This window comes from Callospermophilus lateralis, chromosome 5 (genome assembly GCF_048772815.1).
Source record: "Callospermophilus lateralis isolate mCalLat2 chromosome 5, mCalLat2.hap1, whole genome shotgun sequence".
Taxonomy (NCBI): Eukaryota; Metazoa; Chordata; class Mammalia; order Rodentia; family Sciuridae; genus Callospermophilus; species Callospermophilus lateralis.
Genome location: NC_135309.1, coordinates 15,170,792 through 15,191,453, shown reverse-complemented (window position 1 = coordinate 15,191,453; position 20,662 = coordinate 15,170,792). Strand labels below are relative to the sequence as shown.

Genomic DNA, 20,662 nt, shown 5'->3' with positions numbered 1-20,662 from the left:
CAGTATGCACCATGGTGGGTCCATTATGCGGCCACGCTGGCCCCGGCAGGCCTTATGCAGGGCGCTGTGGGCTGCCAGCGCTCACTGCCTGAGCCAGCGACACCCAGTAGGGCAGCACGGCCGAGCACAGGCTCTGGGTGGGGGCCTCCTGGGCAGTCACAGTCCTTGCAAGCCTCAGCAGTCGAGTCTGTGAAACAAGGTTGGTGACCCTCGCTGGCAGGTTCTTTGAGGGCTAAATGCAGTGATGCCCGTTGCGTGCCTGCCTGGCCCATGGCGAATGCCCTGTATGTGGCCACTGCCTCAGGGAAGATGAGGGGGCAAAGAATAGCCCTCAGGTTCCTGGCCAAGCAGACCCTGCCCTCGGCCACGGAAGGGGCTTCTGTCTGAGCACGTGCTTTTCTGGAAACGGAAAAGGTGGGAGGTGACTGTCCAGAGTGTCAAAGAAATGGAAGTCCCGACTCAAGAGAAGGGGAGTTCCAAATACAGGAGCAAGAGAGGTGGGCAGCTGTTCCCCCGACACCCCCGGCCCTCACGTTCTCACAGGGCGTGGCCAGGGAGCAGGGGCCTGGATGGAAGGGACCAGCACAGGAGGCTTCAGGGAGGCAAGGAGGGAACTCCACAGAAGGCTCAGCCCAGGGGGGCAACAAACACTGGGCTGCCTGGTTCACAATCCTCTGAGGGCCCCATCTTTCCTGCAAGCTAAGGTCCAGGTGTGCAGAGGTGGGGCCGCACCAGCAGGGGGCGGTGGGAGCCTCCCACACTCTAGGGCCTGACCTGGGCCACAGGCCACCAGGGCCTGCTGCCACAGAAGGCCAACGAGAAAAGCCTGGTTCTGCGTGAGCTAAGCGCCTCTTGTCCACCTCCTCAGTCTCTTCTTCCCTGAGGGGCACGCAGCAGCTCTGCCTGGGGACAGGCCGGTGCCAGGTGGAGGGCAAGGCTTCCCCATGGGGCGAGCCAGGCAGGAACCTCAAGCCAGGAACCTAAGCTGCCCAGAGGGGCAGTGATAGAAACCCAGCTCTGAGAGTACGGGGTGTTATCTACCAAGAGCCCCCAGATGCCCCAAACCGCAGAGACAAGGACACCTGTGCGTGTGTGCCCACCAATGCCACAGTAAAAAGTACCCTTCCCCTGGCTCAAGATGGGAGGATACCCCCAGATCATCCCAAACTGCTTCTGTTACTCAGGAACGTCTGTGCCCTGTAAAACATGTGAGTGCATCTGGTGCACTAGAGAATTTCTCCAAACCAACAGTGACCTTACCCGACAAAGGCCTGGCCTCAGAAGAGCTCTGCGCTCTCCACCTGCCGACCCCATCCCCAACCAGCAGCTCTGGGAAACCACAGGGCCCAGGGGATCCCTGCAGGAATTCTCAGACAGACAGAGCTAGATGGAATCTCAGCCCAGCCTTCCCAGCTGGGAGCCCCAGGGCACGTAACAGACCTGCCCAGAAACAGCTTCTCCCTCAGAGAACATGGGACTAGGTCTCCCTGAGGTGGTGGTTGGGGCGGAGCAACCGAGAAGTGCAAAGATGGTTTCTTTGCAAAAATAGCCTCACAACCTCCTCAGTCCAACCTCTCTCCACCTCTGTCCCAATGCCTCTAAAATGCCACCACCCAGCCGGAGCCCAGAGCCTGCAGGTCCTGCAGGGTCTCTTGGTCCCTGGAAGTCTTCCCCCTCTACAGCCTACACGTGAACAGCTGCCACAGCAACCTTCCAAAAGGGCTGTAAGAGCTGGCCACTGCCCGGCCATGTCCATCCGCTGTACCCAGGGTAAAGGCTCCTGCCGCCCCAACTCACAGGCCCATGACCTGGGTCCTACCAACCCTCAGACACAGCCCTCCAACCCCACGGTCCACACTCCAGCCATGTCCTCCCAGATCCTAAGACAAACTGAGTGGCCACCCCTTGGGACTTATGCAGTTGGAGCTGTAGCCTCCTGTGCTCCCAGCATCCCACCCCCTGGCCCAGCACATGGCTGGCTCTTCCCACCCTTTGAGAATGGGATTGGGGTTTCCTTAGGAGCAGGTGCTCACTACCGTATCACCCATTTCTTCCTTCTCAGTGTTAACCACAACCAAGAATTATTGCGTGTAGACCCACGAAGTGTGAGTCCTATCAGGGCAATGGCCTCACTTACCCTGTCTCCATCTGGCGGGTGGGTGGATGGATGGACAGGTAGGTCAGTGGAGAGATAAGTGGGCAGACTGATGGTTGAATTGGTGGGAAGATGAACAGTTAGGTGGATGAATGGATGAATGATAGATAAATGGGTGATTAAATGAATAGATAGATGATGCATGGTGAATGGAAGGATGGATGATAGATGGGTGGGTGGGTGGCTGGCTGGATGTTTGGGTAGGTGAATAGAGGCAGGGTGGGTAGGTGGGTGGATGGTTGGATGGAATGGATGTTAGATGGAATGGATGGATGGATAAATGAATGAATTGATAGATCGGTAGACAGATGGGTAAAAGGATGAATAGATGGATATAACAAGTAGATGGATGATGGATGTTGGGTTAAAAATGGATGGAAGGTAAATGGGTAAATGGATGGATGGGTGGGCAGGTGGGTGAGTGGATGGATAGATCCATGGATGGATGGATGGATGGATGGATGGGTGGGTGGATGGTTGGGTAGATGGATGAGTATATGGATGTCTGAGTAAATGGGTGGATGGATGAGTGGAGAGATGTTGGGTGGGTGGATGGATGGGTGGATGGTGGATAGATGGATGGATTGATGGGTGGGTGAATGGATGGATGGGTAGGTATGCATGGATGAGTGAATAGATGATGGAATGCATGAATGGGTACATGGAAGGATGGGTGAATGGATGGATAGGTGGATGGGTTGGTGGTGGGTAGATGGTAGACAGGTCAATGGATGGGAAAGCACAGGATCTCAAGCAAAACAAGTTTCCTTTAGTTCCTTTGTTTCCTCCACTCCATACCATAGACAGACAGCCCTCTTGCCCAAGGACCAGTGCCCCCTCCACTGTAATGGCTGGGTAGATGGGCGGGTGGATGAGTGAGAGTGTGAGTTGGTGGGTAAATGGGTGGGTGGGTGGATGGATAGATGGATCCTAACCCTGTTCCCACTGACAGTGGCCCTGCCCGGCTTGCCTGAGGAATCTCATCTCCTCGTCCTTCTTTTCGTCATCGCTGATGATCTTGGAGGTGGTAATGCTAACCTCGACGCCATCCACCACAAATTTGCGTGTCCGCTTCAGGGTTTTGTTGTGTAGCCTTGAGTCCTGGTCGGGAGGAATAAGGTGATGCTGTTTCAGTGAAGGGTCCACGGCTCATGGGGTGAGGCCGCAGCCCTCCTGCCCCACAGCCTCTACCCTAGGAGGACGCGGCTGCCTGCTGTCCCCTGGGCCCTGTGCTTCTGAATCTCATTCCTTGCCTGTCCAATCTCAGCCTGCAGAGCCCCAGGGTCCTTCACCTCATGCTAGCATGAACAAAACGCAGGACCCGAGATCAGAGAGAGTTGTCCTCTGTGACCCGTGACAGTCCCTTGTCTTGGTTAGCTTCCTCCACCGTCCAAGGAGGATGAAGACAGTACTTGCCTCCCAAGGTGGTTACAAAGATTTGATGAGACCAGGCAGGGGCACGGGGCAGTGCCTGCTCATGGCAACCGTTCAGTATATTATGGTCACAGACCATATCCCTGTCCACAATGCCAGAATCCAAAGGAGCCCAGAGATCCAAAGGTGGTTTTCCTAATGGATCTGGCAGTGAAACCTCACCTGGCCAGAACCCCACTGGCTGCTCTGCTTGTCAGAAGCTGCCGTGAGATTATTCCTGACCTGTTGTCTATGGCTGTGAAGACTGCATTTCACATGACTGCCGACGGCGCTGCCCGGAGGTGTCAAGTGGTATAATAAACGGCATCCTTGGAAGCGCTCAATTCTGACTCAGAGCAAGGCGTGGGGTTTGTGCCGGCCTCCTCCTGGCCTCTCTTGCCTCCTGCCTTCTGCCTTTTGGCTGGCTTCCCTTCCTGGCATAGCCTCACCCAGCCTTTGCAACACAGCCAGGGGCCTTCCAGCCCGGGGGGCCATGCGAGCCAGGTGGTCCAAGTGTGAGCTGGGCCCTTCGTTTCTGAGTTTTCTGCTCACTGGGTTGAGAGTGGCAGGACTGGGCTCCTCTCTTCTGCGTGCTGCCACCCAGTATCTTCACCCAGGAGGACCTGGACGGCCTGCCTAGAACCATAGCACCCGACTTTCATCTCTCAACAGTGTTCAAGCCCCCAAGTTGCAGGACTCCATCCAAGATGGGTCAGAGTAGCCAGGGACAATAAAGGAGCAGGAGGGAGAGTGGAGGGAGGAAGAAGCCAGCCACAGCTTCACATGACACTGCTTCTTCCCCCGGGGCCCCCTGCAGTAACAGGCTCCTGGCCACACCAAGGGGCAGCCAGTGGACTCTTCTCGGCTCCCTGACTCACTGTGGCCAACTGAGAATGTTCTCAACCCCCTGGAGAAGAGGCGGGAGACCCTGCTCTAGCTGCGTCAGTTAAATGAAACCTTAACACTTCCAGGAAGGGACAGGAAGATGACGCTTCTAGATAAAAGCTGCTGTCCATACTTGGGTGGTGACAGTTTATAACAGCCTGCTGTATACTCTGTGAGGGACTAGAAGGGAAGAGCTCAAAGGCCCCAAACAGGAAGAAACCACAAGGAGCTACCGACTTGGTTTGTGCACGCGGATTGCACACACTGTCACTTGCAGCCGCGAGGATGCACAGTCACATGTCAGTGAAGAGAGGCAAAGGCCACTCTCCGCTCATCTCCTGCTGGAACTGCAATTTCTTTCTGTTTCTGGCCCCACCTCCAGCCAGGCCCCGGAGCCCAGGAAGATAGCCCTGAGCCCCTTCCCTTTCACGGACTCTCCCCCAATCCGCTGGATGACCCAGGCGACTCCCAAGCAAGACAACTTCCACTTCTGGAACTCTCATTCCCTACTGTTATCAAGGCCTTTAACCAAACTTTAAAATTTGAACCCAAACCAACTGCTTAACATGACCATGTCCCACAATGAACCCAGAAATTGGGGGACTGAACTATGAAGGGAACTAAGATCTTAAAGAACGATCCTCGCTAAACATTTCAGAGGGAAGGCGTGAGGCTGTGGGGGCACCAGGCCCTGGGCTGCACCCTTAGCACCCAAATAAATAAAGTAAAAAACCCAAAGTGGAGGCGGCCACCAAATGCCTTGGAGAACCAGGGCCAGCCGTGGCACGTCCCTCCTGCTCCAAGCCCGCCGCGTGACTGACAGGGCATTACCTTAAGGGACAGCGAGCCCGTCTCTCTGTTCAGGGAGAGGTCGTTGGATAGGGAGGTGCTGTAGTCCATGCTCTCAGAGGTGGACAGGCTGCTGCTGTCCGAGGCCCTGTTGGCGGGGCCCGGCGCGGCCTGGGCAGGGAGCTCTAGACTGCCATTGACCAGCTTCTCCCCGCCCAGCGTCTCCAGGGCGCTGCTGTTGGGCCGGCTCTGGCTGGCCTTTTGAGACCTGCTGGCTGCAGGACTGAGGTCCCCAGCCTGGTCCTTGGCTTGTTTCTCCTCGGCTACCTGGATTCTGGCATCCATTGACACTGGCCGAGACTTTCGGAGGAGAACAGGCATCGCGAGGCCATTTTCATTTGCAGGGGCCCCGTCTGGGAGGCTGGGGGTTTGGAGGGATCCGTTTGCAGAGGGCTGGCTGCAGGGCCCATTCCCACTGTCCTGAGGCTGGCTGGTTGGCAGTGGGGCCGAGGATGGTTCCTCGGGGGGCTTGTCGGCCCCCAGGCTCAGCTGGCTCGCCTCAGAAGACTCCTGTGTGTGGTTCCCCAGGGCCTGGAAGAAAAGAGTCAAGACCATGCTGCCAAATGATGCAAGAGTCAGGGATACAGCGGGGCAGGAAGGCCAGGTGTCCGCAGGGGGAGAGGCCGGGCGAGGAGAGCGGGCAGGGTCCCCCATTCCCCGGTAATAAAAGAGTCCTGCGGTCAGGAGACTCCTGTCCCTCAGCTTAGCTTGATTTACTAGTTGCTCTTCCTACAGGAGGAGAGCTGCTGTGGGCAGCTGCAGCGAGGGCCCAGCAGCTACTCTGCTCTGGTCAGCTGTGACACCGAGGACACGCACACACACCCCCACTCGTGGCCAGACCTTGCAACTTCTCAAGAGGCCTTGGAAATCTAGACTTTTACATGACATCTCTCCATGTCCAGATGGCAACTAATTCAGATTTTTTTTTTTTTTAATGGCATATAGTCCAAGTCTATCCAGGGGATGGGTCCAGCCTTCTAGTCACTTATATTTCAGCCTTTTTGTGGGTTAGAAAGTACTGGAAATGTTGCTAGAGTGAAGTAGAACATTCAAATTCGTGAATAAAAAACAAATGCCCAATTTGGGTGAGGCAGCACATGACTGTTATCTCAGCAACTCTGGAGGCTGAGGCAGGAGGATCCCAAGTTCAAGACCAACCTCAGCAAGTCCACGAGGTCCTAAGCAACTCTGTAAGACCCTGTATGTGGCTCAATGGTTAAGTGCCCCTGTGTTCAATCCCTGGTACCGAAAATAAATACCTAAGGGGCTGGATGGAGGGTCCTAGGGGTAGGGTGCCAGCCCATCATGGGCAAGGCCCAGGGTTCAATCCTCAGCAGGCAGGCATGAATGACCAAACAATAAAATGTCCAGCTGGGTGAACAGTGAGCACCTGCACAGCCACTCTCCAGGTTAGGAGGGGACCTACCATGTCCCCCTTCCTGCTCTTCCCGGTGACAATCCCCTCCCTCACCTTGACACAGTCACCGTCCTGAGTATGACTGCCAAGTGCTACAGGTGACCCCTGCATCTCTCTGACCTGGGCACTCTTGGTCCTGTGGCCTCTGGTTTTTGACCCTGGACAGGCAGCTAGTGGAAGCAACTCTAGTCCACTTCCTACTGAGTGCCCAGCACAAAGGTCCAAAAACTCAGATGGTCACCCTCACATTATGGCCCAGCCCTGCCTGAAGCCACCCATGGCTCCTGCTGTCCTCAGGATGAAGCTCAGCCTTCAGGCTTGGGAGAACGAGGCCAGGTGTGAGCACCTTCTGCCCGCCCCACGCCTCGCTGACCTGGCGTCCTCCTGGAGCCTAGCCACTGGGTTTCTGCTCCCTGTGGACACCCAGCCTTACCCTATCAGCTCAGCCAGAATCCTCCAGCCCACACCTCGGTCTTCCACCTGTAAAATGGGTCACACTTGGTTCTCTCTGTCAATCAGGGGCACTGTGACTGTGATCACCATGTTGATTCCACTTACTGTCCCTACATGAGGCTTGTCTTCTAGTGAGGGTTCCCACCAGCCTCAGGCTCCCTCCTAGGACTTGAGAAAGTCGCCTCATCTTTCCTAGCACAAGGTGGTGGCTGGCTCTGTCTGCCAACAGGCAAGTCCAGCTCCTGTCTCCCTAGGCACATAGGACCACCTGGATGGCCAGTGCCCCCTGGAAAGGGCCTCCCCATGAGCCCCACCTGGGATCTCAGAGCTGCAGCGCAGGACAGGACAGGGTTCGGCCTGCAGATGCGTCAGGCTTGCTCAAGGGGTGTTTTTTGCTTTTTTTTTTTTTTTTAAATCAATTTAAATCTGCTTTAATTTCTATTTAAATTCAGCAAGTGCCAAAGCTACAAATGGCTTACAAATGTGCCAGAACACTGGTCCCCTTGACACTCAGGACAGCTATGCGGGGTCCAGGACAGCCACAGTCCCTCTATCTCATGCGCCATCTCCTCCACCCAAAATGTGTGGAAAAGCCCGGAAGCAATGACCCACTGCCAGCTTCTCACTTCATGTGAGAACCCAGCCTCCTGGCCTCACCCGAGGGCCTTCGGGAGGCCTGTGCCCTGCTGCCTCCCCCGCCCAGCGTCTGGCATACCTGGCCAGGGGTCTGCGGGCCGTGGAGAAGCAGGACAGGACGTCCAGCCTGCCTCCCGCGGGAGTCTGCTGCTGAGACCCAGTCCCTCCGGTCCCTCCCGTCCCTCCCCGGCCCCGGGTTCTGGACTCACAGGGGCAGAGTCCACGACATCCTCCTCTTCTCCCTCGTCCCTGCCATCTTCGATCTCCTCCATCACCTCGGCCTTGGCTTCAGCCACCAGCTCCCGCAGGGCCTTGTTACTGGTGACGTTACTGACAAAGGGATGCTGGGGGCAAGAGGTACTGGATTAGATCCACCTGGCGCTGGGCAGGGAGTGAGCGGCTGGGAAGGGAACCCCAGGCAGCTCCAGGTCCTGCACAGGGGTGGGGGGCAAACCCCAGCTGTGGCACCCCAGCTGCGTGGCCCTGAGCAAGGAACCTCATCTCTGAGGTGGGGACAACGATGTCGAAGTCACAGGGAGGTCATGAGGATGAAATGACAGGATGCATGTCAAAAGGCCCAGGCCAAAGCAGGAGCTCAACCATTGTGGTGGTGGGGGGCGTTAATGGGGGGTTAATTTTGAGACAGGGCCTCGCTAAGTTGCCCAGGCTGGCCTCAAGCTTGCAATCCTCCTGACGCAGCCTCCCGGATGCCGGGATGACAGGTGAGCACCACCGTACCCGGCCTGAGAGGCGTTAATACACAGCTGCACAAATACCCCACACGCATATTTTACCAAGGTATAACTTACACACAGGAACGCTCACAGACTGCCAAGTGCCATGACTTTTCACATGTGTGGAACCACCCCCAGGTAGAGATGCTGAACATTTCCATCATTCTGGAAAGTTCCCTGGCCTCCCCCTGCAGGCAGGCAAGCCCCACACACCTGGTTGCCTTTCTCCAGGGACCAGTCTGTCCTGCCCGTCATCATCACACCCACAGAACTGCTCAGCATGTGGCCTGATCAACAGGGGGGCTGGCTTCCCTCGCCTATCCTCCAGCCTGAGAGACTCTCGCCTGTCGCTGTCACTTGTTTCTGTCATTGAGTCCCCTCCCCGCAGTGAGTCCCCTCCTGGGCTTCCCCTCCACGCATCTTTAAAAGTCGTGCTCTTCCTTGGACCTTGTGGAACACCAGGACGAGTGGTCTGGGACATTAAGCCTGCAGGTCTCCTGGGGAGAAGCCCACCTCAGGTCCTACCCTGTGCCCGGGCGCAGCAGGCTGGGGGTCCTCCCGCTTCACACTCCCCAGGACGGCCTGGAAACCAAGGGTGAGGCGGGTGCATCCTTAAGTTGGAAGCTGCTTTTGGAACTTACGGGAAGGCTCTGGAGAAACTCACCCTCTGACCATCAGCAGTGGAGGGGACAGGTCAGCAGGATGCTGGGAAATAGTTAAGTGACTGGAGAATAAATTTCTCACACCTTAAAAATACACTTGGGACCACAAATCACTCTTATCTGTTTGCTCTTTGAAGCAGACCATCTGGGCTGGGCTCTCGCCTAGCGGGTGCCAGGCCCCGGGTTCCGTCCCAGGCACTGCAAAAATAACTAACTAAATACATAATAAATGGGATCATCTGGGGACGGCCACAAGGCAACACCTCATTCAACCTGTTCCCTGAAAGCCTTGTCACTTCTTTTAAAGAGCCATCGCTCACACTTTCCTCATCCAGTCTGACTGCTGCGTTCACATTAGTGCGGCTTCAAGAGTGGCCTGTTCCTGGCCCTCTCCCCTGCCCATTTGCTCACTGACTCGTCCGTGGCCCACAATGTGGCCATGTGCCAAGCACTGACACAGGCTGCAGTCCTGCCCAGGGGAGACAGAGGCAGGTAGCCGATGACAAGCAGCGCCAGGTGTGAAGTCTCGGGGGCCCTGGAGGGCGGGGGGTGGGCCAGGGAAGGGCCCCAGGAATTCCAAGCAGAGGGAGTGGCAGGTCCACAACCCTGCGACAGGGCTGGTCCTGGGCTCTGGAGGAAAGGCCAGAAGGCCGGGTGGAGGGAGTGTGGGAACAGGAGGGCAGAGCTCAGGTAGGACAGGTGGTACCTGCCGCACGCACCAAGGCAGCCACTGGGATTTCACTCTCAGAAGCCACTGTCACCCACTAAAGATGTCACTCTGGCCACTCTAAGGCCTGTGACCTCAAAGGCCTGGAGCAGGGTGTTAACAAGGGTTTACTGATTTTGGATGGCGGGGCAGTTATGGGTGCTAGCTGCAGACCCCAGAGCCCAGGCCCTGGGACAAACCCAGCTTCCACCATCATCATGGGCAGGCCACTGAGCCTCTTCGGGCACATCGCCATACAGGAAGGTGGCATTATAGTAAGTCCTCGAAATAAGGCAGCTGTCATTATTATCACCATCACCACCATGTTCACCATCACCACCACCATGTTCACCATCACCATAATCGTCACCATCACCATGGTCACCACCACCACCAGCAGTACCATCTGCAGAAGCAGCCATCTCCAGATACCCTGGAATAGCCTTTTGGAAGTGGGGGTGGAATGAGGGTCCCCCAGGTCCCCCAGCCCCATGCTGCATGACCTCTTAGTGTGACTCTGAGCAGGACACCAAGGGCCACTTCACCGTGGCAGCAAAGGCAGTGTGGCAGGAGTCAGGGAAGATGCAGGCCTCTGGAGAGGCCAGCTCTTCTGGAGTGACCCTACACTGACCAAGGCAGGAGCCTCACTCTCTCGAGGTGGAACCATCCGCCTTGTGCAGCCCCGGGTTCTCAGAAGTGGAGGGGAAGTAGAGGAAGCAGCCCTGGGTGGAGAGGCGGGTAGGCAGCGTAGCTCCCTGGACACCAGCACCCTGGACACCCATCCCGTGGCTGACCAGGCCTGCACAGGCTTCCCAAAGGGCTCACAGACAACCTGGCCCCACATGGCCTCAGCTCCGCTGCCTTCTAGAGCGTGCTGAGGAGACTCCTCCACCTCTGAACAGCCATGGCCACCACAGAGACAGACCCTGGCCACGCTGCAAGGGAGAGCAGGGAACCTTCCCAGTGGCCGAATGCTGGTCCATGCAGGCCAGTCCCCACACAGGTCCCAGCTGAGGCTAGAGCAGAGGGTCACCTGTACACCCCTGAGGAGGAGGAATGGCTGTTCCTTGTCACCTCCATGGGATCCCTGAGATGCCCAGACACACGGCCCACCTGCTGGAACCTGCCCTCTGGCCAGAAGCTCTCCTGCCATCAAACAGATGTGCTTCCCAAGAACTGGGCCTGTTTCCCCCCTGTGTGCTTAGAAACACCAGCGGGGGTCTCGCTGGCCTTGGAACACACCTAGGAGCGCGCCCAGGTACTCAGGCCACAGCCTGTGCCCGCCACCCTCCCTCCCTCTCTCCCAGCCTGCTTCTCTCTCTTCCTCTCCCATCCCTCTCCCTCTCCTTCATTCATGTGGAAAGGCAGCTTCTCAAAGTAGTCAAGAGCACAGACTGGAACCAAGCCACCAGGGTCAGAATTCTAGCTCTGGCTGGGTGCGGTGGCACATGCCCATTAACCCAGCAGCTCTGGAGGCTGGGCAGGAGGATCACAAGTTCAAAGCCAGCCTCAGCAACTTAACAAGGTCTCAAGAAACTCAGCAAGACCTTGTCTCTAAATAAAATGTCAAAAAAGATTGGATATGGCTCAGTGGTTAAGCACCCTGGGTTCAATTCCCCCGTACTAAAAAAAAAAAAAAAAAAAAAAATCCTAGCCGGGCACAGTGGCACACGCCTGTAATCCCAGCAGTTCAGAAGTCTGAGGCAGGAGGATCCTGAGCTCAAAGCCAGCCTCAGCAATGGCAAGGTGCTAAGCAACTCAGTGAGATCCTGTCTCTAAATAAAATACAAAACAGGGCTGGGGACATGGCTCAGTGGTTGAGTGACCCTGAGTTCAAACCCTGGTAACCCCCACCCCCAAAAAGAACCCTAGCTCTGTCACTTACAAACTGTGTGATCTTGCTTAACCTCTCTGAGCCTCAGTTTCATCACCTGGTTGATGGAGATCTGAATAGTACGTACTTCATAGGGCGATTACCAGCATTACGTTGGTTAACATCTGCTAAGCATTTAGAACAGTACCTTTTATAGATAAAGGGTTCTAGAAGAGCTTGCTAAGCAAACGTGATCATATTTATTTAGCAAATACTTGTTGAGGGCTCTCCACTTGCCAGGCACTGTTCTTGGGACACGTCAGCAAACCAAACAGACTGCTTCCCTCAGGGAACTGACCCAGCTAGTCAGGAAACACAGCAAATAACACAGTAAATAAAAAAGTTATATACTATGACTGTTGTGTGCTAGAGGAGAATAAGAAGCAGGGCAGAGAGGGGAACTAGGGATGGGGTGTGGCAGGTTTGCATTTAGGGAGGATTCACCTAGAAGCGGACATTGGAGCAATGACTTGACAAACAGGGAGGGTCAGTCACAGGTCTCTGGGGGAGAGCATTCCAAAGGGGACACACAGCCAGTGCAAAGGCCCTGGGACAGGAGGGTGCCTGGTGTGTGTGAAGAACAGGAAGATGTCCAAGATGGGTGGAGCAGAGTGAGGGGACGAGACAGGGACAGGAGGGCAGGGGGTGACCAAGGTCACAGAGACTCTGTATTGTACCAAGTGAGATGAGAGCCGTCAGAGAGCTCTGTGCAGGGGGAGGGCGTGAGCATTTCTGGCTGTCAGGCAAGACTGAGCTGCAGGGGGGTGGAGCCATCCTGGCAGATCCAAGTGCTCAGGGGGACACGCAGTTCGATGCTCATGGACAGGGAAGTTCGATGGAAACAAACGGCTGGACACAGAGTCTGGGGAGGCAGGGTGGTCTGGACGCATGCAGAGCTGGGTGGGATTGTCACTGGGGTTGCAGGTGGAGGAAGGACCCTGGTGTGAGTCCACCTTCCCCAGCGGGGGCCACCAGGGCCCATGGAGGGGATGAGGAGGGCGAGCTGGACGCCAAGAGCAGGGGCGGGGATGGGTGGGGATGGGAGGGCTGATGACCCAGACCAAAGCAGCTGCCAGAGTAGGGAGGCTTAGGAACACACAGCAGGCATCCACTGGGAGTCTGTCATGTGACAGCCAGGACGCTAAAAATACGAAGCCTCACTGCTCTCCCATGTGGCAAAGTAAGCGCCATTCTCGTCTTAGACAAGGAAGCAGCCCAGGTTCCGGGCAGGCAGGCCTGAGGCAGAGCCCAGCCACTGGCACTGTGGAGACTGGCCAGACAACAGCTGTGCACCCCTGCCATCCCAGCACCCCAGCAGGCTGTGGCAGGGGGATCAGAGTTCAAGGCCAGCCTGGGCAACTGAGCAAGACCCTGTGTCTAAATAGAAAATAAAAGGGGACTGGGGAGGTGGCTCAGGGGTAGAGCACTTGCTTGGCATGTGCAAGGCCCTGGGTTTCATACCCAGCACGGAAGGAAGGCAGGACAGAAGGAAGGACAGACAGAAGGAAATTTGTGGACATAAATGAATCACCAATGCATGGGCATGGGCCACTAGAGCACAGAGGGACTTAGGAAGGCACCCACGGAGGGTGCTGGAAGCCAGGACACACCCTGGCACGCACAGCCAGGTGCCACAGCGGGGTACCTCCCTCCTGTAAGCTTGGGGGTTCCCATCTTTCGGGGTGCAAATGCTCCTACTCTCTAACCTGAAAACATGAAGGTGCAGAGGAGGAGCCGGGATGGCATGGGTGTGAGGTGCGTCTTGGGCTCCCCTCCGGCCTGCAGCCCCTCTGCTAACCTAATGATCCCCTGACAGGACATTTTTTTCCAACTACCGAATGGAAATTCCTGGCGCAGGCTGAGGCTCTGGGCTGCTCTGTGGGATGAGGACAGCTGGTCTCTTCCCTGTGGAATGTCCCAGAGGCCGGATGCCGTGGGGCAGGAGGCTCTAGCTTGCAGGAAGCAATCGGCCCTCAGTGGCTTGGGGATTTTGCATCTGACGGTTACAGCGGTGGCCTGTACCACCCCCCGGCAAACAACGCAGTACCCAAAACAGCAGGCCTCTGGAATGGCGAGTGTCTGCTTTTAAGTAAATTATAGAAATTCTGAAGGAAAAGTTCATGACCTTCTAGTGGATAGACCACACTCCACATCCTGGTTCCTTTCCCTATTTTAGCAGGAAGTCCAACATGTCAAGTGTTCCTGAACACAGTGTAGCCAAGCACCTCTCATTTCATCCTTCGGCACCCTCCCTGGAAAGGAGGTGGTCTATTAATCCCCACTTCATAGCAGGAACCAAGGCACAGAGAGGTTAAGCCACTTGCCCAGGGTTCCACAGCCAGTAAATGGTGGAGTGGGGATTTGAACCCAGGACTTTCCAATCCCAGTTCATAATCACTACACAGCACAGCCCAGAGGGATCAGTGTAGACTTCAGTGTCAACCCCAGAGCCTGGCACCCAGCGGCAGTCAGGAAAGTTGGGGGGGTTTATACAAGGACTTCAGAGCTTGGTGGGATGTCCTCCCTCTTCCCCCAAGAAGACAGCAGAGGCTGTCACACAGTGGAAGGGCCAGAATGACAGGAGAGTGGAGGGGCAGCCCCTCTGCATCCTGCAGGCCCATGTCCTCTCTTCCATCATTGGTGGTGGCATGAGACTGTGATGGGCAGATCCCCAGCAGATCAGGGTGGACTTTGAGAACTCTGCTGAGCTAGGGCAGCTCATAGCTGATTTCAAAAAGGTCAGGAGGCTGGTCCACTCCCCCACCCTCCTGGCAGGCACCCTCCTTGATTCTTGCTGAGCCCATGGTCCTCCAGGCTGGCTGCCCAGTTCTGCACACAGGCCCCAGAAAGTCCCTTAGGGTCAGCTGCTGCCCCCACAACTGCACACAGGTAAAGCGCAAGTCCAGGCTCCGGCCTGCAATGCCTGGCCTGATGCGTGAGACCCTATGCGAAGGCCCCACTCCGCCCTTCAGCAGCCCCGCCCACAAGGCTGACGGTCCACAGCGGGTGTGGGTGGCATCCGTGGGCTGGGGAGCCAGCATGCAGGTCACCGATGAGTCTATGCCTCTACCCTTCAGGGTCCTTCCAAAGGACGAGCAGGGGACGGGAACAGGCCCCAGCGAGGAGTGTGTGTGGGGGTGTGCTCACCTCCAGCAGCTGTGCAGCGCTGGGTCGGGTCTCGGGGTTCTTATCCAGAGCAGTCTTCAGGAAGTCTCGGAACTCCACAGACCTGCGAGGACAGTGGTCAGCGTGAACCTGGGTCCCCGTCACGACTCCATCCTCCCAGGGAGCCATGTACTTCCCAAACATGTCCCTCCAAGGAAGAGGGCCCTTGATGAGCTGAAACACTGGAGGTGACAGCATATGTGACACTTATCAGGGCATCTGGGAACACAGCCACGTTGGAACTCAACCAGCCCTGAGCTGTGCCTCGTGGCCACTGGGTCTTCCCCCAGACCCTGAAGGGATGGGCACACTGGGTCACCAGGTGTGCCTCACGTTTTGCACTCATATCCAGAGCGGAGGGAAAGGCAGGGAGCTAGACCTCTCCCTGGCCTTGGGGCCTGGCAGGGGCAGCAGAGCCTCAAGCCCGCACGTCCCCGCAGCCTGCCCCTGTGCGCCTCACAGGTCCCTGCGCCTTACCACTTAGAGGGGGTGAGCAGCGTCGGGGGGTCGGACTTGGCGATCTTGAGCAGGACGCGCATGGGGTTGAGCTCGTGGTGAGGGGGCTCGATCTGCGCCATCTCAATCAGGGTGATGCCCAGGGACCAGATGTCGGCCTTGTAGTCGTACGGGGTGTCCTTCATGGTCTCGCAGAGCACCACCTCGGGGGCCATCCTGAACCAACCAAGGGACAACAGAGGGCTGAGAACCCGCCTCCGCAGGCGCTCCTGGCAGTCGCAGGGTCAAGGACCACCACCAGCCCGGTCAGGGTTGGCAGCGCGCCTGAGCCACGGCGGGCGGGCGTTACTTGACGTCCCTCTGTCCTCCAGAGCATGCTCTTCGCCTCCACAGGGGCCCAGCCAAGGCCTGCTGCAGTTCCCAGGGCCCACCGCAGGGTGGCAGCAGCAATCCAGAGCAGAGGCCTGGGGAGGGGCGGAAGGGAGGGCGGAGCCGGCAGCGCCGCAGGGGGATGGAGAGGAGGGAGCCCGGGGAGGAAGGAGAGAGAAAGAAAGGGTTAAGAGCAAGTGAAAAAAGCCAGCAGGAGCGAGCCCACAGGGCAAGTCTTAGGTGTGAAGCTGAGCGTGTGAGGTGTTATTTAGAGTAACGGCTTTGGAAAGGAAGGACATAGAACAGACTGGGGAAGCCCAGGGCCTGCAGGTGAGGGCAGGAGCTGAACCCTTCCTCCTTCTAGGGGTTCAGCTTATTAAGGGCGCTTTCAGCATGCATCCCTGTATTTTTCCGAGCTTACAGACCAGGAAACTGGGGCACAGGGAAGCTAAGCCACTAGTCCAGGGCGCACAGAGCACTAGTAAGTGGAGCCCCGGCTCACGCCCCTCCTGCTGACCCGTGTGCTCAGTTTTGGCCTCTGTCCCCCAAACCACCCAGAGTTCCCTTTGCAGGCTAAACGCGCATCCTTGCTGACTTTCAGGGGCTGCACGACTCACCAGTAGGGTGTTCCTATGAAGGAATCTCGCTTCTGCAGGGTTTTCAGATTCTTGGCAGACACACCAAAGTCAGCTGCAAGATGAAAATCTCAGATAAAGTATTTGAGGGACATTCCTCCACCCATGGCCCTGGGGTAGTAAAAGTCTGCCATGAGGACTTAGGGTTATGCATCTCAGATTGGCTAAGAATGATCATTTTTTTTTTAATCTAGCAAATTAGAGATCATTAAAAATATAATAAATAATACATGCTGCTGTAAAAACATACTGAGATGGGACCTTTCAACTGGCCAATAAGAGTGTAGACTAGAAAAGACCAGTAGGAAAGCAACTGCAATAAATAACAAGAGTCTTTAAAACACCCATATTTTTTTTTGAACCAGTAATTCCAAGTGAAGTCATCTACTCTAAGGAAATAATCCCAGTGCAAAAAAAAAAATTACAATGTACATCAACGAAAACTAAAACAAACAGAATCGTTTAACTCTGTGTGTGTGTTGGGGGGTGTGGTGTGATGCTGGGCCTCCTGCATATGACATAATCACCACCTCTGAGCCACATCCCCACCCACAGTGATAATTTGAAAAGCTTTCGAGAAGCCCTGCATGGTGGAGTGCACCTGCGGTCCCACCTTCTTGGGAGGCTGAGGCAGGAGTTCCAGGCCAGCCTGAGCAACACAGCGAAAACCCATCACAAATGAATAAGAAACCACAACATTTATATATATATATATATCCTGCTTTTTCCAAAAGGCAAATAAACCTCCCCAAAGTCACATGTCTATCACACAAACACACATAGAGCAAAACAGAGTGGGAAATTAGGAGAGGTGAGAAAGATAATGGATAAACAAATAAGAAAAGCACTGTAACCCCATATGTAGGAATTGTCTGTAGTCACTAAAGTTAGTTTTCAAGTGTTTTTAACGTAATTTTTTTTTTTTTTTTTTGGTACTGGGGATTGAACCCAGGGCACTTCACCACTGAGCCACATCCCCAGCCCAGCCCATTTTTAAATTTTGAGACAGGGTTTTGCTAAGTTGCTGAGGGCCTCGATAAATTGCTGAAGCTGGCCCCAAACTTGCAATCCTCCTGTGTCAGCTTCCCAAGTCACTGGGATAACAGGCATGCACCACCACGCTTGGCTAATAAAAATATTTTTGAGATATTTACCGATTTATATTTATATTAAAAGGTTAAGTTAGGAAAAGAGAAATGCCAACGTATGGTCGGAACTGTGCCCCAGAAAAAGGGCAGAAATACACATTGAATTGACTTGGAGGAAATGTACAAGACTGTTAAATCGGTGGAGTGTCGGTGGTGAGACTAAGCGAGGCTCCTTCCACACTCTGAATTCCATAACTCTGCATGACGAACAGTCTGAATCTCAGAATTAACAGGAAATAAACCGACAGCGCGGGGGCCCTGGTGCACACCTGTGGACCTGGCTCTGGGAGGCTGGAGACATCTGGTGGGCCATCCAGGGCAGCTCCCAGAGGCCCTGGCTCAAAACCAAGTACATAAAAAAATTTTAAACACACTTAAGCTTCCTTCACATGCTCACTGTGAAGAGAAGAATCCAGAGAGAAAAATATCCCCCAGCTCCTGCCTTGGGGGCAGAGTTCCATCTTGATGGACAGCAGGTTCAGGAGCAATTACGCTGAGAACAGATGCTGCAGGTGCCCTGTGACCGGTGCCCTGTGCCCAGAAACAGCGCTGGAGCCTGGACCTCGTCCTGGAGGTGAGCAGCCTCCCAGCGCACCCGACAGTTGCTGTGTCCAGAGCTTCCATGGGGGCAGAGCCAGAGAGAGCAGGTGCCCCCAGCCTGGGCCTGAACATGAGGGAACTAGGTGCGGCCTTGCTGTCCCTTCCCTGGGTCCACTTGGGCACTTGCCAAACACCCCCCACCCCATGCCAGACACAGGCGAGGCGCAGAGGATGCAGCAAGGACCCCAGGCAAGCCATGCCCTTGGCTCTGGGTGCTCAGGGTTTAAAGAAGAGAGCAGAGAAGCAATCAGTCACACACAGACGTGTGAGATGATAGAAGGATGGGCAGGCGGACCTAGAGGGGTGACCTCAGAATGCAGTCAGGGAGGGAGGAGGGCCCGGAGGGCCCAGCGCCTCCGACAAATTCATTCATTCAGCAGTGATGAGCTCAACCCTGTCCTGTGCCAGGCCCTGTTCTGCTGCAAAGCTGACCTCGAGGAAGGTCTCCCTCTCCCAGGGTAGAAACAAGCCCTTGACCTTCAGGGTGGACTTCTGGGGGTGGGGCGGAGGCTGCTGTGCCATGGAGGCTGGTCTAGAGAGGACAGCAAGATGGGGAGACACTCTGGGCAGAGGAACTGGGACTTAGTGTGGCCACAAGTTGGCTGGAGGGCCCAGGAGGTGAAGGCCAGGACTCCAGGTGAGAACCAGCTGGGCTGCTGGCCCGAAGGAGCCCTCTAGGCCCCCTGGGTAAGAATGGGGGCCAGCTCTTCCCTCCTGTTGGCCAGCTCCGCCTGTGGAAACCCGGCTCCCGGGCAAAGGCAACATGGCTGGCACCTCGTCCCAGTCCAGGAAACCCCTTGGGATCACTGACTGCCTCTCAGGCCCAGGGTGAAGCCCCAGAAGCTGCCACCCTCCCTAAGGGCCCTGCCAACCCCTTCCCAAGGAGGGAGAGGAAAACCAGAAACTGCAGACTTTCACAGTGACAGCTGCTCCCCTGGGCCTCCCTGACACAGCTGGCCAGCTTTCTGGGTGACTGCCACTTCCCCTTCCGCCCGGGAAGGAGGGTGGGGCGGCCTTCTGCCCAGGGCCCTGCTGTCCCCCGGGTGAGGTGGCCCAGTCCTGAGTCCCCAGAGGCGGGGCTGCCCTGGGCCTTGCAGAAGGCATTTTTAACCCTCCCTCTCCACCTCCTGTTTGAAAATAAATCAGGGAAAGGCAGCGGACCAGGGGCTGCCCGTGGAGCCTTGGTCCTGCGCTTCTCACAGCTGTGCAGGGCCAATCATCTGGAGCTGAGGTGCCTGCAGGCTTTGCCTGGTCACCTTGGCTCACAGGGGCCCCATTCACATTTCTATTACCTGCCAACAGCCACAGTCTGAAGATACTACATGGAAAATTCTAGAAATGAGCAAGTCAAAAGTTTTAAATAACTTTCATTACAGCATAGTGTTGTAATTGCTCTATTTCATTATTATGGTTGCTAATCTCTTACTGAGCCTAATTAATAAATTAAACTTTACATAAATATGTATGTACAAGTTGGTATTATCTGCAGTTTCACACATCCCCTGGGGATCCTGGACCATATTCCCCATGGATAAGGAGGGAGCACTGTATATTAAAAAAAAAAAAAAAAAAAAAACTTGGATTTTAAAAATTGTTTGAGATGGTCATGGTGGCTCATGCCTGTGATTCCCCACTACTCAGGAGGCTGAGGCAGGAGGATCATAAGTTTGACCAGCCTCAGTAACTTAGACCCTGTCTTGAAATAAATAAAAAGAACGGGGGATGTAAGTCAGTGGTAGGGCACCCCTGGGTTCAATCCCCAGTACCCCAAATACATAAACAGCCATGTACACATATTCATATACGTACATAGAGAGATATATGTGCACATGTGTATCTATGCTGGATAGAAATTCTATTTCTGGAAACAAATCTCCAAGAAATTTATAACACAGATGGTGCTTATAAAGCATTATCTGGAGGAACAACAAATTGGAAACAACTGCAACTGTCCCAGCTCGGGGTTGCCAGCAAGCGCTGAGATCAGTGGTGTTGCCCCAGCCATGAAATAACACACAGCCCAGGAAAGGAGGGGCTGCATGTGGAACGCTAATGTGGAAGTCCATCTCCAACACGCTGTCTCAAACATGCTGTATCATGTCACAGAGGATAGACTGTGATGCAGATCGTGGAACCCATGGCATGAGGTTCCAGAAGTATGTGACAGAAAGATCCATGCATCTTGCATGTGCACACCATGCACACACCCCCTAAAGGGTCTGGAGCCTCACGTCAGACTCCAGGAGGCTGCCTCTGTGGGAGTGGGGTTTTGGTGGGGGCAGTGCAGGGGGGCAGGGGGATTACATCTTTCACTTTATGCATTTTTATTCTTGAAATGGTTTTGATGGAGTAGTTTGCTTTTATGATTGAAAAAAACAGAAATACATTTGGTAACTTGTTTTTGGTTTTGTGGGTTTTTGTTTTTTCTCTTAAGTAAAACTCAGGAAGTGGTGAAAGAGCTTGGTGCTCCTCTTGGGGAGAGTGGTGTGACTATGGGGAAGGCCAC

At 55.2% G+C, this 20,662-nt stretch overlaps 1 protein-coding gene across 1 annotated transcript in view; it reads right to left on the bottom strand.

Moving 5' to 3' along the window:
- The window catches only part of Stk10 (serine/threonine kinase 10), a 111,430-nt gene that overhangs the window by 25,834 nt on the left and 64,934 nt on the right, over positions 1-20,662 (bottom strand). Inside the window, exons 5-10 of the mRNA XM_076856341.2 lie at positions 16,391-16,463; positions 15,426-15,620; positions 14,931-15,012; positions 8,018-8,152; positions 5,285-5,833; positions 3,126-3,256 (exon numbers count right to left, since the gene is read on the bottom strand). Coding sequence (XP_076712456.2) covers positions 3,126-3,256; positions 5,285-5,833; positions 8,018-8,152; positions 14,931-15,012; positions 15,426-15,620; positions 16,391-16,463 — 1,165 coding nt within the window. The remainder of the gene's footprint in view (positions 1-3,125; positions 3,257-5,284; positions 5,834-8,017; positions 8,153-14,930; positions 15,013-15,425; positions 15,621-16,390; positions 16,464-20,662) is intronic.